Raw genomic sequence first — 16,612 nt, forward strand, 5'->3', positions numbered from 1 at the left:
AAGATTATTAGAAAAATTTATACATATAATCAAACACTCATGTATAAGTTTAAGTAAAAGTAAAGCAGAAATTATGAAACCACAGATAGAATTTCTAGGAATACAAATAGATAAAAATGGAATAAAAATGCAAACACACATAGTACAAAAAATAATTACTATTGATGAAAATATAGATACAAAAAAGAAATTACAATCATTCTTAGGATTAGTAAATCAAGTAAGGGAATATATACCAAAATTAGCAGAACATTTTAAACCATTATACAAAAAACTCAAAAAAGATGTTGAATATCATTTTGACAACAAAGATAAGGAACACATAAAAAATATTAAAAAATTATGCAAAAAATTACCAAAATTATATATTCCTGATGAAAGAAGAACATTCACATATATAATTGAAACAGATTCAAGTGACCACAGTTATGGAGGAGTACTAAAATATAAATATGACAAGGAAAAGATAGAACACCATTGCAGGTATTACTCAGGATCATATACTGAAGCACAAGCAAAATGGGAAATAAATAGAAAAGAATTATTTGCATTATATAAATGTTTGTTAGCATTTGTACCATATATAGTTTACAATAAATTTATTGTAAGAACAGATAACACACAAGTAAAATTGTGGATAAAAAAAAAGTTAGATGATTAAGTTACAACGAAAGAAATAAGGAGATTAGTATTGAATACATTAAATGTTACATTCACAATTGAAATTATAAAAACTGATGAAAATCTTGTTGCAGACTACCTATCGAGAAAAAAGAACTCAAACTGAACCAGATATAAGAGAAGAAGTACTCAAAGACATTACTACACTTTCTACGAAGGTGGACCGTATGGGAAAAGAGTTACAAAATCTAAAAGCTAATAGTCAGCAGCATGACTATAAATATGCGGAGCTACGCCAACATGCAGAGTTATGTCGTTCGGAAGACGCAAAAATTCCAGAACTAGAAGGAGATGTTGGGAAACTCCTTATAACCCTTAACATTAACATTGCTAATGTTGCAGGTACAAGTACAGCAGCTATGGAAAAAACTACACCAAAAAATACAAACCTAAACAGCTTATTTACAAAACCATTTATTCCAAAGGCACAGATAGTAGAAACCCCAACACCACAAACATCTACATATGCAGCCAGCCTACACAAGGAAAAGAAAATATATAACCATATATCCCAAACTTATATTGAAAACCTATACAAAATTCAGACTTTTTTAAATCTCAAACCCAAATCTACCACAACTACAGAAAAAACCCAGGTTTATTTAACCAAAAAATTACAAGGCTATAACAAGTTAATTGCACAACCTAAAACCAACCCAAACTTAGTTAAAACCTGTTACAGTTATGGATTACTTAATACTGTATATACGTATGATGGTACAGAGATAAGTGGAATCCCGGAGATCCACAAAGACTTTTTAATATACAAAAGAATTACAAAAGGAAATTTAATTTTTATAAAATTTTATACGGCACCAGCTGAGATACTTTATGACGAGATAAAACCAATGATCCAGATAATAAAAATTGGATTAACACGAGAAATGATAATACCGGAAGACATAGGACAACAACCAGAGATACCAAAAGTTGAGATACCCAGTTTTTATGCAAATAAAAGAATAATTGGATTATCAACTATCATACAAGAATTAGTCAACAACTATCTACAAGGAAATGCTATATGGAGCTACTATTCAAGAGATCATTTAATGATATATACCAATTCACGAGAGATAAGACAAACAGATATGGAGGAAGTCCAGAAATGGATTTTATCCTTATTAAAACCAGAAGCTACTCCAACAACTAGAGCGATAAAACAAGGATTCATCTCCGAAGAACTAATGACAGGATATTGCAAGCTAATTGGTCACAAATATCCAGACCATATATGTTCCAAGTGCAACCAAGGTGATGACATAATTCCAGACGTACAACTTGAGTAAGCTGAGAAGAAGAAGATAAGGTAAATTAGACATAAAAATATATGTACAAAATTAGTCATAGTCATTGTCGTCCATTTGGCCAAAGTTTATTTTGTCTTCTTGTAAAAAGTCGTAAAGTAAATAGTGTTAGTAGGTCCTAATCATAAATAGTAAGAGTCAAGTTACTGTGTAAATAGTAAATGTCAAGTAACTGTGTAAATAGTAAAGGCCAATCGTCTTTTACTAAAGATGAAAGGTCATTATGTATGTGTATAAATAGAGGGTTTCCCCTCATAAATAAAATCATCAATCTTCTACCATCCTCTTCTCTCTATAATATTTCCTCTTTCCCGCTTCCACTCTAGAATTAGCCCGTCGTGTGTCACTGTTACTATAGACATGTCATTTTATTTTAATTTTTTAGGTGGTTTTGCTTGTCTTGTTTGCCACTACTCGTACTAATATTGATCCTTTCAAGGTACTATCTACTATGGCACCCAAACAAGACCGAGTCTATGCACGCGGGCGATCAAAGACTGTCGCCTCGTCTGCCCGCCTGGTCATTGGCTCTGATGATAAGCGTGACCCTGAGTATGTGCCCACATGCACTTCCACCCCTTCCTGTGCTTCACATGCCACCAGAGTTACACCCAAAAAGGTGGCGTCCGGCGTAGTCACTGCCTCCCAGTCTGATGAGGAGCGCACACTGACCGGCACACCTTCTGGGTCAGCCACCAATAAAAAAGGAGCGTCTGGCTCCTTAGGAGTTTCGTGGTCGGAGGAAGCCTCCGGCTCTTTTGAGGTTTCCGCACCCGCCACCGCTGCAGCGTCGACCTCGTTTGATGAGGCTGACAGTTCGGAATCCACATCAGGTTCACCAGCTCATGCCATCACCCCAGCTATTGACCAGCCCAACCAGTGGTGTATCGACGTGCAATTTCAAGTCTAACCCGATGCTAAGTTCCTAAATGACAAAGGAGTTATGACTCGAACACTCACATTGGAGCGGTAGGCCCTTACAGGGAGTCTCCCGATGATGCCTGAGATCCACAATCTCTTCAGCAGACATCGCCTGGAGTGGACAGCACGTCCATTGGGACGTTATAGTGAAAAAATGGTCCGAGAGTTTTATGCATCCTACGTAGCGACTCTACGATCACAGATTGATAGGCGGGCTGCCCCCGCCAAACAGGCCCCACTAGAGAAGGTCCGAGTACGGGGCGTTCAGGTCGATATTTTCCTGCCTGCCATCCGCAGGTTTCTATACGGCGAGAGTGTTGATGCTGATCGGACCCCTCTCACTACCGAGTTTGACTACCGATGGCAGCTTGTTAAAGATGGCCAGTTCCTGCACGAGCCATCGCTGAGAGAAACCACCATGTGGTGGATGGCCCTGAACCTGTCAGTTGATGGAGAGGGTGCCGACTGGGTGACCGAGCCAAAGGGGCCATCAAGAAGAACAACCTAACTTTCACAGCGAAGTTCTTGTGGTTGATTGTCCGCCACTGCCTTCCCCCACAGCCGCTGATAATATCGTTACATGGGATCGAGCAGTACTGATGGCGGCGATGATAGTCGGGTTCGAGGTTGATTTCCCATGGCTTCTACGGGCAGTCATGCACGAGAGGGATTTTAAGGTTACAACTACTTACCCTTTCCCGTGCATGATCTTTTCTCTCTGCAGGTCCGCAGGTGTGCCTATATGGCACGTTGATCAGCTCAAGACCCCGCAGGGCACTGTTGTTGTCGGCTTCATCAGAGATGAGGCCAATGAGTTGGCTCCACGCAGAGGGCCCCGTCCAGAGCTGCCCCCACTTGATGACGATCTGCCTGATATGGTAGCCAAGGCCCGCATGGCTACGCAGGCGGCGTCCACTGACACTACCTCGGTCGAGTCTATCCCGGGTAGTAGCACTGCCCCGAGCTCCTCTCGCACATCCCCTTTACCCGCGCTTGTCCCTCTTGCTAGGGTCCAAAAATTAGAGGTGCAAATGGCTACACTTCTGCATCATATCAAGCCGTGGATGCAGAGGTGCATTACCGAGACTGAAGAGCGCTTGGAGCGGAAAATGATCCAGTATACAGAGCGGAAGATCGCTAAGGTTCACCAGCGCTTGGACAGTTTTGAGTTGCGGGTACTAGCCCGGCCAGCCCCTCCGGTGGATGTGTCAAATCTTCAGGCTGCGGTCGACAGTCTTCGCACAGATATCGACACGATCTTAGGGGCTAAGGTGCTTGAGTCTAAGGCCCCTTATGTCGAGCCTGCTGAAGACACAGTGTTGGCGGCCCTATTCACTACCTCATAGAATCCACCACCTTCCCCTAAAAAGCATGCCAAGAGGCGTAGGGGTCGAGCAGAGGGCAAGGCGCGAGCATAAAAAAAGGAGCGCCGTGAGATGGAGGCTGCGAGGAGAGTCTCACTTGCTGAGGAGGCGGCGCACCATATGAGAGCAGGAGAGTTAGCGGCTGGGGTGTCTAGCTCCCGAACTGTGGAGATAGCGGGAAGCACTGCTGATAGTGCGTTTGTTGCTGAGAACACCACTGAGGGTGTCCAGATTGCAGAGGACGTGGGTTCCGGGAAACCGGACCCACCAGCTTGCTGATCGACGGCGCTTTGCGCCACGAGTTTGCTTCACCTACCACTCTAGTATTTAAATTTTTTTATGCATTGGGGACAATTGCATGTTTTTTTTCTTGGGGGTGGGGTAAATGGAAAGTGAGTGCTAGGGTGAAGTCTGAGTAGCCCAATTCACTATCCTCTTTTGGGGTTTTCTTGCCTGTGTTCTTTTTCCCTAAAAGACTAATTACTTTTTCTGTTGAACCGGCATGTCTATATCTTTTATACATAGTTTAATTCTGGAGCATAATGGCTAAAATGATATCCTGATAAATTGGAAAATGATGCACGACTAGGCATAGTAACTGATAAATGTGTGGCTCTAAGCATGACATAGAGGTACACCATTGCATTACCCTAAGTCTAAAATTCGAACTAGGTGTCTGATAATCTGGTAGAGTGATGAGATGTAAAGTGAGTGTGAGGAATATTTGAATAGTCCACTATTTGTACTGAGTCAGAACTTGCCTGGTTAGTCCTGCTAAAAGTAAGCCGTAATAGACAATTACGTAAGGATCATAGGCCCTTATTCAATATAGCCCATTTTTAGCCTAAATAAAAGAAAACCAAATGAAATTTATCCTTTTTTTATCCAAATGATTTGAGCTTAAATTAGACCTTTCTTTTTCACCCCAACTGATCTTTTCTGGGAATAATGTGTTGGCCCTGGTCCCTCCTTGGACTTGTGCACCTCAACTTATGCCAAAAGCATAAGTTGAGGGTGGCTAATGCAGTAAATAACCTTCGTTATGGCCCTGACCCAACTTTGGGAATTGTGTACTTTGACTCATGGCAAAGCCATGAGTTGAGGGTGGCTAGTATGAGGAATGCTCTGGAAAGTGGGTTGAAAGAACAAAGAGAGAGAAAGAACAAAAGTAAAGTGACTCAAGAATTAGTTGAAAGAAAAGTAAAAAAAAAGAAAAATATACAAGAAATACAAGCAAGAAAATAAGAGAGTCACTTACACAAATGAAGACAGAAGAGAAAATAGCAAGGTGAAGGAATATGAGAAACAGGGCGAGATAAAATGATAGAAAACGATATGTTTAGCCGATATGTCAAGGAAGGAAAAAAGTCACTAAAGTACGCCTAAATATACCCTACCTGACCCTGAGCCTATGTTACAAGCTAAGAAAGTCATATCGTGATCCTAAGGGTTGTATAGCGAACTTAAAGCAGTGAAAATAAGGGCAAGCTTATGGCAATAGGTATGACTGAGTGTAAATTTGTTCTGAGAGTGAGTGTTGAAAAGTAATCCTTATACTCAAACTGAAATCATTGTGTGAAAAATGAGGATTTTGTTTTGAAGTGAGGACACTAGTTGCACTACAGTAAATATTAGCACCTCGGTGAGAAATTGAAGAGAATAGGTGTTAGTGCATGGTGAGTCTGTGTCATGGTGTTATTCCATGTAATTCAAGCCTAATAGTGATAGCATGCATAAATATGATAAGATTAATCGGGATTGATAGCCAAATGATTGCAAAGGATAAAACATGGATACTATTGTACAAATATTGTTTAGTGAGTCATAGTGCGTCGCTTGAGGACAAACAATAAATTTAAGTTGAGGGTGTTGATATATTGGTGTTTCACAGTATTATTAATACTTTTTCCTTAAGTTTAGTGTGTCCAAAAGCCTTTTTTTGCTAATTTTTATATAAGTTTCTCCTTATTTGCAGGATATCTGTCCAAAGATGAATGCGGAGGTTTTTGAGCGAAGAAATACAGAACATACCACCTACGGAGCTTGTGACGGTCCGTCATGCTTGTGACGGTCCGTAGGTGGCAGCGTGGTGCAGCTGCTGAAGTTAGATGTGGAAGTCTGACCAAGTGTGGGGTTACGAAGTTCATGACGATCCGTCGTGTCTATGACGGTTCGTCCTGCAGGTTCATCATGAAGTTCAGAGAAGTAATCCCACTACCCATATTCAAAGAGTTTAAGTGTTTTGGAATGAAGACCCTCGACGGACCGTCGTTTCTATGACGGTCCGTCATACTTTCCGTCGAGGGTAATGAAGAGAGCAGCTGAAGAAATTTCACAAGTATGGGACGAGGAGTCCATGACAGTCCTTCGTGACCACGATGATCCGTCGCGAGGTCCGTCGACCCAGCCGCGTTTTGACAGATTTCCAGCAAATAGAGTCCTTGTTTAATTAGGTTTTTATTTTCTATAAATAGTTCAAAAAACCTCATTTTTGAGGTTAGACTCTGTATTATTAGTTAGACTCCGTATTGTAGACACTGTATTGTTAGACTTTTGATTATCATTAGAATTTTTGTGAGATTATTGATTACTTTGAGATTCTTGCAAGTGATTATTGGTGATTAATCAAGCAAACTTTCGAATTTTACTCTTTCTCATTGAAGTAAGTACATGAATTCTTATATAATATATTTGAATATTTTGATTATGACTATGGGTAACTAAACTCCATAACTAGGGATGTGGGAACCATAGGCAAAAAATGAGGTAAAATCTAATTAAAATAACAATTCTTGAATAGTGTCTTGCATGTATTAATAATTCTTTCGCATAGAAGTCTTTTTAACTGATGACCAATGTTAGAACTCGCCTATATAGGACAGAACATAATTATAAATTTGGTTGACAAAATGGTTGGTGCATTGTAACACAATTATTTTCATGACTATTACCAAAAACAAATTGGTGACATGGAGGTTTAATCATTGGCCAATGAGTGGATAGTTAATGGTTGGGACATTAAATATAGTTGTTGCTGGAAATTGTTTCTGTAAGGAGAATTAGGTTTCCGAACAATGAGTTTCACGTTTTAACTTATCTAATTGTCTGAGTCAAGTTTTTATATATTAATACAGTAACTAAATATTAGTTGTATTGTGTTATTTGAACACTATTATATTTATGTTATTCAAAGAAATTAAGGCTAAACTCTAGGCTTGAATTTAAGAAATATGAGATTTGTATGTTAATTGACATCAATATTTAGAGACATGATTATAGTTTTGAGTGTGTTTTTGGGTATAAAGTAGATGTATAGTAATATAAGTATTGTTAGTTTCTAAATCTTAATGCAGTTATTTACTTGAACATATTGTACTGATTTGGAAGCACAATGAATAGGGGAAAACTCAAGTCCCAGAGTGATTGTTTGACTATTTGAGACAAGTAGGTTTCTAAACTCTTGTTAAGTGTATAGAATCGTATATTTCCTTTTTGTATGTTTTGGGGAGGAATGGGACTTCATGATGAGTTTACTTGTCCATATTAAATAATTCTAATGATAAAAAAGGGGTAATAAAGAAAATGTAATTAATTGTTGGTGTGTGATGTGTTTGAGAATGTTTGAAAGGTTTATTGACTAATTATTGATGTTGTATCACAATTGTGTTGTTGTGAAGTGTCTATTATTATGAAAATGTTCATATCCTCATTATTTGTGTAAACATGTCATTTGCATTGTCCTAAGACATGGTTATAACAAGTGTTAAGTGAAATGAGAAAGAAATAAGAAATTAAAGAGGATGTGAAATTTTGAGGGACGTATCACACGCCGCAACGGATACTATTATCGAGGGGTGTGTTGCGCGCTACGACAGATGAATCGACTAATATGTCCCTCATTGGTCCCGGATTGAGAGACAGTGAGTGTGTATAACTAAGTCAGAAATACATCACTATACTTGATATTGAATTCCATTGCATTGCACATATTTATCATTAATGAACTTTATGTGGTGTTCTGATATTGTGAGTGCCTTCTTATGGAACTTCAATTGATTAATATTGAGCTTGTTGTTGAGGATAAGTAATTGTTAGATGCTCAAAATTCTCATCCTTACTCTGCGAATAAACCAAAATGTTGTCAATGAAGACGATGAAAAAAGAATCCAGAAATGGTTTCAACACACTATTCATCAAACTAATGAAAGATACAGGCACATGGTCAACCCAAAAAAGATCACACAAAACTCATAGTGCCCATAGCGGTTCATGAACGCCATCTTTGGTACATCCCCGGGTCTAATCTTTAAGTGATGGTAACAAAACCTTAGAATAATTTTAGATAATATTGATGCACCCTGAAATTGGTTAAAGAGATCATCTATCCGAGGCAACATATACTTATTTCGAACGGTGACCCTATTCAACTGTTGATATGCACATCCTCATACTGTTATCCTTCTTCTCAACAAAAATCGGAGCACCCCACAGGGAAGGAGTAAGAGGGATGAAAACTTTATCAAGAACTTCCTGGATTTGAGCCTTAATTTCTCCCAATTCTACCAGAGCCATGCAATAAGGAGGAATGGAGATAGGGCCAGTGCCCGGTTCCAAGTAAATGCAGAAATCTATATCTCAATCCGGAGGCATACCAAAAAAATCGATAGGAAATACTTTCTTAAATTCCTTAAATTCTAGAGCTAGATTTCTGCATTTACTATATCTCAATCTGGAGGCATTTATTCTAGAATTCTTTCGTATCTACCTCTCGAACACTGATAACTTCGAAGTAGAGTCATAATGATGGATCTTTTTTTATGATTTTTAAGTCTAGGTAAGTCCAAAAGACTATTGTCAAATCAAGAGGTGATTGATGGGTTACTTATGATGAAATTTTCCCGCCAAGATGATAGGTGTTTAGGATAGACTTGGGTAATAAGGACCTAGTGCTTAAAGTATATTTTCCGTAAAGATTTTATTTCTTATGAGGACCTGGTTCAGGTTGCATCGGCTATTCCGACTCATAGTTATAGCAAACTAAGGGAAATATCATTAGACCTTTCTCATTGTGTGTAAGTTGTTTTTGTCTATACGTTGTAGTGTGGTATCACGGTGAGTCATTGTAACACTTTGAACATCCAAGACGTGTCTAAAGCATAACATAGGTGTCATGAGGGTCTAGGTACTGAATGTAGGTCATTTAGGAAGTTTAAGAACAAAAATGTCGAAGAACGTCAATGACGTTCGAAAGTTGGTTCAAAGGGGTATTAGTGTGCCTCAGCCTATTTGGCTAGCTTTTAAGTGTTAGAAATTTATAAAAAGTGGTAAAAGAGTAGATAATAGGTGTTTGTGTTTTTTAATGGTCGAAAAGTTCGAGTACGAATCCCCAAGGACCAACCAAGGTCCATTGAGGAGGACCCCATCAGATTGAGACAACATTGCCTAGGTAGTGTATCGACGGGACAAGGGACGACCTGTGTGTGGATCAACGGGGCATCGATGCCACCATCGTCCCACACTTAGACAATTTGAGTAAGCCCTCGTCTGCACAAGTCTTAGAACTTACCTATGGATGTGCAGGATGGAGGGGGGATAGTTCGACTCACATACGGCTCATCAACGGGGTTCTGTCTGTGAGGGTCATGTCTTTCCTGCACGTATTAAAGTTATCTCATTTAATTAATTAAGTTTTTAGTGGTTATTTAGGGATTAAGGGAATCCTAATTAACTAATTTAACTCCTATATAAAGTCCCCAACCCAAATTAAACTAATTACACCTCACAAAATAAACTCTCTTCCTTCTCTCTTCTTTCTCTCTCTACTTGAACTCGCAATCGACGACTAGCAAGGAATGGGGTTTGGGGTATGGAAAGGGAAAAATTCACCATAGATTCTTCATCAAAACATTAAGGTATGGGATTTAATTTAACTTTGATACTCTTTCCTCAAAGGGTTCGTTCAAAATGGATTTCAAAAGTTGAGTTTTCATGTGGGTTCCATCCAATTACGAAATTGATGTTGTGAAATGAGTTGTTTATGGTTTATATAAAATATAATGAATAGATTAACATGCAATTGAACTTGATTATGATTAATTGTATTGTTCTGATTCAAATCGAAGAACGTGATCTTTAACCCCTAACCCTAAGTTTTATTTTAACGTAAATTCGGTTGTGATTGATTCAATTGTCTTGCTTATGGTTATATCACTATTAAATGATGTAGTTACAACAATCATTAAAAAATTTGAGTAAATTAAAGTCTTTCATGCTAGTTTTGAGAAGATAATCTAGGTTAGAAGGTTACTTTACCTAGGCATGTTAATTTAAGTTATGATCCAGTGTTGAATTGTGCTATATTGTTAATTCTATTCTTGTTATCATGTTGAATATTGAATTATGATGTTGAACGTCTAAACTGGAATTAATTGAGGGTTTATAGTAAGGCCTTGATGATGAACTACGTGGAAGACTGGGTAAGTCTTAAATCTCTATCTTTACTTCCAATTGTGATTAGTTGTGGTTAAGTCATGATTTTATATATTAGGATGAATGGGTGGTATGATGTTGAATTTAAATGTCTTGATTATGTTGTGAGGTTGATTAATATGTAAATTCTATAAGGATGGTAATGTATACCAATGTGCCTTATTATGAATTGATGTGTAATGTGTTAACCTCACCTATATGAATTGTGATGAAAGAATTTATACTCATACAATTCTTATGGAGCTATTGATGATGATGATTATACAAGGGGTAGAACCTATGACCAATACTAAGCTATGATTGATAATTAAAGGTTTAATGACATTTCAAAAAGGGACTCTAGCTTAGCAACAAGTGAACTAGATTGAGGAGTTTCCCTTCCCACATAGGGAAGGTAAGAGCACTACATTACACTTAAGATTGGAGACTATAATTCATGGCGCATAAAGAGGGTCCCAACTATATCTCATAGTTCTTTAACTATGTTGCTCCCATAGGAATATTTTCTAGATGATCCACGTAGTTGCTATGTTTCATGTTTTCGTACTACCTTGGCAAGTAGTTCGCCTTCTTCGGTGTATGGTTTCATGACACCGGATTCCATACTAGCTCATGTGGTGTATGTTGGTTATTCCAAGATGTTTCCAAAAGCTAAAATGAATTAAAGGATTTGATCTCTAATTTGGATAACCTAAGGGGTCTAGCTTAGTCAAGGTAGGGGTATGAGACTCTACCTATGCATTGCACCACTTAGCCTTGAGGGGATTCTTAGGAGGATGTTCTTATATATGTTTATGTTATGGTGATATATGATATGCCATTGATGAACTTTGCACATTGTTGATACTATATGTTGGTTAGTTCACTTATGAGTATACATTGGGTTATATTGTTAACATAAGATGAAATGTATATCTAAAAGTTATGTTATGTGAAGTTGGACATTGGTTATGGTTTATTGTTGAGGCAACTTGATTGAGTAATTATGAGACTTTGCTTGGTCATTGCACTTTTTGACTTGATAAGGATTCATGAGTAGTTGTCTTGTTTATGATGATGTAATCGACTCTTATTCATACTTGTGATTTTATTCCATGATTATAGGGTTGTAGTAAATCATGGGTTCAAGCATGTTGGGATATGTATTACTTGTTTGAGTTAGTAAGCATGTTTGGTTAGTCGATATGACTTGCTTGACTTCGCATTGGACTTTTAAAAGGGTAAAATGGCATGTTTTAACTAAATGCACCTTTTTAGCATGTTTTGCTTTTATATGTGCATATGACCTTAAACTAAGTATATGTGGATTACTAACTTCATTTTCTTACCTTTCAAAAACATTTTAAGTTACGGTCGTTGAAGGCTCATTCGGGACGACTTGACAAAGGCTCGGATATTCGTTATCATCCAAGTGGGTAGGTCCTCACTTTCCGAGGGCGATGCGTACATCTTGCCTATGAAGTTCCTTTTTTTTATAAGTCTTTTATATTCATTCCACTTACATTTTGTACGACTTGTATAGGCCTATATGTAGCTTCTTTACATTTGATGTAGTGCTATGCCCATATTGTCATGATCGTATGTGCAATAAAAGTAGAAGTCTATGTAACCTTCCTATACGAAGGGTCTATGTGTACTCGAAACGATTATATTATGTGTTTGTAGAGGTCCATGTAAACCTCCAAGTAGATTTAATGAAAAGTTTTATATTTTTCGGATTTTCAACCTATGAATGTAATGACATGAGCCTAAGAGGCTAATATTAGTCCTCAAAGAGGATGTCGACACCAATTAGGTCTAATAGGTAAACCCGGATGTGACAAACTTGGTATCATAGCATGAGGTTGAATATAGTTGAGTTATGTCTCTCACTTTACCACGTCTATGTATATTTGTATTAATAATTGTGAAGCATGCCACACTTATGCATAGGAACCTATGTGATGCCTTTCTTGGAAATCCTATATCATGCCGTTAGAGTATACTTATGGTGTGCTTTTGCATCTAATCATATTGTTGTGCTGATAGGAAAAACGAACACTCGAAGGAATGCGGCTCGAAAAGGAAATTGCCAATGCAGGAACTCCTCCCATGATGATCAAGTTCCTCCACTTGAAGAAGATGCTAAAATGGAGCATGCACCGGTCAATCCTCCTTATTTGACGAATGAGAATATAAGGGCCGCTCTTCTCCAAATGGCCCAAGCTATAACTACTCAAACACAAGTGTCCACGACTCAAGCCCAAGCTATAACAGCCAAAGCAAACCGGGAGGTTGTGCCCCGTCCTTATCAGCAAGTCACTACTATGGCTTCCCGTCTAAAGGACTTCACTTGGATAAACCCTCCTACTTTCTATGGGTCTAAAGTTAATGAAGACTCCCGAGAATTCATTGATGAAGTCTATAAAATACTTTTGGCTATGGGGTTGTCCTCAAGTGAGAAAGCGGGTTTTCCACCTATCAACTCTAGGACGTAGCACAAGCATAATTTGTGCAATGGAGGGATAATATTCCCTTGACAGGTGGTCCTTTGGCTTGGGAGATCTTTAAGAAGACTTTTCTTGATCGGTTCTTTCCTAGAGAGGTGAGGGAGGAAAAAGTGGTGGAGTTCATCAACCTTCCCAAGGAGGTATGAGTGTTTATGAATACTCCTCGAAATTCACTAAGTTGTCGATATATGCTCCTTCTTTGGTTTTCGACCCTAGAGATGAAATGAGTTGCTTTGTGATAAGGGTGTCAGATGATTTGCACGAGGAGTGTCATTCTGCGCTACACGACAACATGAAAATATCTCGTCTTATGGTGCATGCCAAACATGTAGAGGAGGCAAGGGCTAGGAGGAAGAGTAATAATGCTAAGAGGGTAAGATCTTTTGATGGAAGTTCTTTAAAGAATAGGCTTGATATACAAGATTATCCTAGATTTAAGAAGCGTGTTTCAAGTCAAGTCCCTTCCAAGTTCCCAAAAGCTAGTGGTGATAGGGTGTCTAACCCTAAATCTAAGAAGGGATAAGCTACTAATTCACCAAATGAGAAGCCAACTTGTGGAAAGTGTAGCAAGAATCATTATGGTGATTGCCTTAAGGGGACAGATAATTGCTTTGGTTGTGGTAGAAGTGGCCATAAGGTTAGGGAACGCCCAAATGTGAGGGGTCAAGACAACGGTATTGGTCAAGCTCAAGCAAGTGGTTCTAGTGATGCTCCAAAGAAGAACCGCTTCTATGGTCTCTGCTCTAAGGGCGAGCAAGAGACTTCTCCCGACGTGGTGACTGGTATATTGAAAGTCTTATCTATTTATGTATATGCCTTACTTGATCCCGTCGCTACTTTATCCATTGTTACTCCGGTCGGTGAATCGGTTGTTGCAAAAAGAGTGTACAAAAATTGTCCTATAATGTTTCCCAATAGAGTTTCTTATGTTGACTTAGTAGAAATTGATATGTTTGATTTTGATATTGTATTGGATATGGTTTGGTTGCATGCTTGCTTTGCTTCTATTGATTATAGGACAAAGGTGGTAAAGTTTAACATTCAAATGAACCCGTTGTTGAGTGGAAAGGGGGAAATGCTTTTCCTCGAGGTTGTATTATCTCTTGTCTAAAGCATGCAAAATGATCTCTAAGGGTTGTCTATATCATATAGTAAGAGTCTAAGATTTAGACCCGAACTTCCTCCCATTGAGTCGGTCCCCGTAGTGAGTGAATTTTCGTAGGTTTTTCCTAATAACCTTCCTAGTATTCCTCCCGAATGGGAAATTGACTTTGGCATTGATTTCCTACCGGATACAAAACCCATTTCAATTCCTCCTTATAGGATGGCTCTAGTCAAATTGAAGGAGTTGAAGGCTCAACTGAAGGATTTACTAGATAAGGGTTTTATAAGGCCTAGTATTTCTCTGTGAGGTGCTCCGGCTTTCTTTGTAAAGAAGAAGGATGGATCGTTGAGAACGTGTATTGATTACCGCCAACGCAATAAGGTCACCATTAAGAATAAGTACCCTCTTCCTCGGATTGACGACTTGTTTGATCAACTCCAAGGGGAGAGCTACTTTTCAAAAATTTACTTGAGATCGGGGTATCACCAACTTAGGGTGAGAGGTGAGGATGTACCAAAGATGGCCTTTTGGACTAGGTACGGGAACTATGAGTTCTTGGTAATATCTTTCGGTGTCACTAATGCTACGGCGGCGTTTATGGACCTAATGAATAGGGTGTCTCAAAACTACCTAGATTCATTTGTCATTGTCTTCATTGACGAAATCTTGGTATATTCGAAAAATAAGGGTGATCATATGGGTTATTTGAGGGTAGTATTGCAAACCCTTAAGGATCATCAATTATTTTCAAATATACCAAGTGTGCATTTTGGTTAAGGTCAGTGGCATTTCTTGGGCACATCATCTCTAGTGAGGGAGTTGAGGTAGACCCAAGGAAAAAAAAGGCAGTGAAGAATTGGCCGCGACCATTGACTCCAATCCCCATTAGGAAATTCTTAGGTCTAGAGGGTTATTGTCGGAGGTTCGTGGATGGCTTTCCGTCCATTGCATCTCCCTTGGCTACTTTGATCCAAAAGTGTAAGAAATTTGAGTGGTCAGGGGGTATGTGAGAAAAGTTTCCAATTGTTGAAAGATAGGCTTATTTTTACTCCAGTGTTGACCTTACCGGAGGGTACAAAGGGGTTTATTGTGTATTGTGATGGATCTGAGTTGGTTTAGGGTGTGTGCTTATGCAACATGGCAAGGTGATAGCCTATGATTTTAGGTAACTTAAGGTACATAAGAGAAACTATCCCACTTTTGATCGTGAGTTAGCGGCCGTGGTGTTTGCATTGAAAATATTGAGGCATTACTAAAATGGGGTTCATGTTGATGTCTTTACCAACCATAAAAGTCTCCAATATGTGTTTACCCACAAAAAGAGTGTAACCTCTGGAAAAGGAGGTGGTTAGAGTTGTTGAAAGATTATGATATCTGTGTCCTCTATCACCCCGGCAAGGCTAATGTGGTTGCAAATGCCCTAAGTCGTCTGACTATGGGTAGTGTATCCCACGATGACGAAGCCACTAAGGACCTAGCAAAGGAAATTCATTGGTTGTCTAGGTTGGGGGTGAGGTTGGAAGGTTCTCCGAATGGAGGTGCCATAGTCCATCATAACTCTGAGTCATCTCTAGTGGTTGAGGTGAAGTCCAAACAACACCTTGATCAACCAACAATGGAGTTGAAAGAATCAGTTCTCGGCAAGTTAAATGAGTCATTCTCCTTGGGAAGATGGTGTGTTAAGGTACCAAGGAGATTGTGTATTCCTGATGCAGATGGGTTGAGGGATCGGATCCTTGAAGAATCTCATGGGTCCCGCTACTCTATTCATCCGGATTCGAAAAAAATGTGCCATGACCTAAGGGAAATATATTGGTGGGAAGGTTTGAAGAGGGACATAGCCGAGTTTGTCGCTAAGTGTCCAAATTGCCTACAAGTAAAGGTTGAACACCAAAAGTCAGGTGGCTTACTATAAGAGATCCAAATTCATACTTGGAAGTGGGAAAACATCAATGTGGACTTTGTAGTAGGTTTACCTCTGACTCAAAGGTCATATCATTCTATATGGGTCGTTGCGGATTGGTTGACTAAGTCCGGTCGCTGTATTCCCGTCAAGTCTACTTATTCGACTGAAGATTATGCTAGGATCTTCATAGATAATATTGTGTGTCGCCATGGTATTCCATTATCTATCATATCAGATCGGGGTGCACATTTCACATCTAGGTTTTGGAGGTCTTTAGGGTTGGGTACTAAGGTGAAGTTGAGTACCGCTTTTCATCCCCAAACGGATGGTCAAGCGGAACGCACTATTCA

At 38.9% G+C, this 16,612-nt stretch overlaps 2 protein-coding genes across 2 annotated transcripts; both read left to right on the forward strand.

Moving 5' to 3' along the window:
- The first annotated feature begins 465 nt into the window (after positions 1 to 465).
- LOC101250789 (uncharacterized) lies at positions 466 to 1,970 on the forward strand. The gene has a single exon (XM_069291438.1). It carries the CDS (start codon positions 738 to 740, stop codon positions 1,968 to 1,970), a length of 1,233 nt encoding a protein of 410 aa, XP_069147539.1. The 5' UTR covers positions 466 to 737.
- Positions 1,971 to 15,791: 13,821 nt separating this feature from the next.
- On the forward strand, positions 15,792 to 16,271 carry LOC138339367 (uncharacterized). The gene has a single exon (XM_069290961.1). It carries the CDS (start codon positions 15,792 to 15,794, stop codon positions 16,269 to 16,271), a length of 480 nt encoding a protein of 159 aa, XP_069147062.1.
- The last annotated feature ends 341 nt before the right edge of the window (positions 16,272 to 16,612 follow it).

This window comes from Solanum lycopersicum, chromosome 11, assembly GCF_036512215.1.
Source record: "Solanum lycopersicum chromosome 11, SLM_r2.1".
Lineage (NCBI taxonomy): Eukaryota > Viridiplantae > Streptophyta > Magnoliopsida > Solanales > Solanaceae > Solanum > Solanum lycopersicum.

Excerpts from the sequence above, each read along its gene's own strand:
- LOC101250789 (XM_069291438.1), top strand. The coding sequence starts at position 738 with ATGAAAATCTTGTTGCAGACTACCTATCGAGAAAAAAGAACTCAAACT.
- LOC138339367 (XM_069290961.1), top strand. The coding sequence starts at position 15,792 with ATGGGTAGTGTATCCCACGATGACGAAGCCACTAAGGACCTAGCAAAG.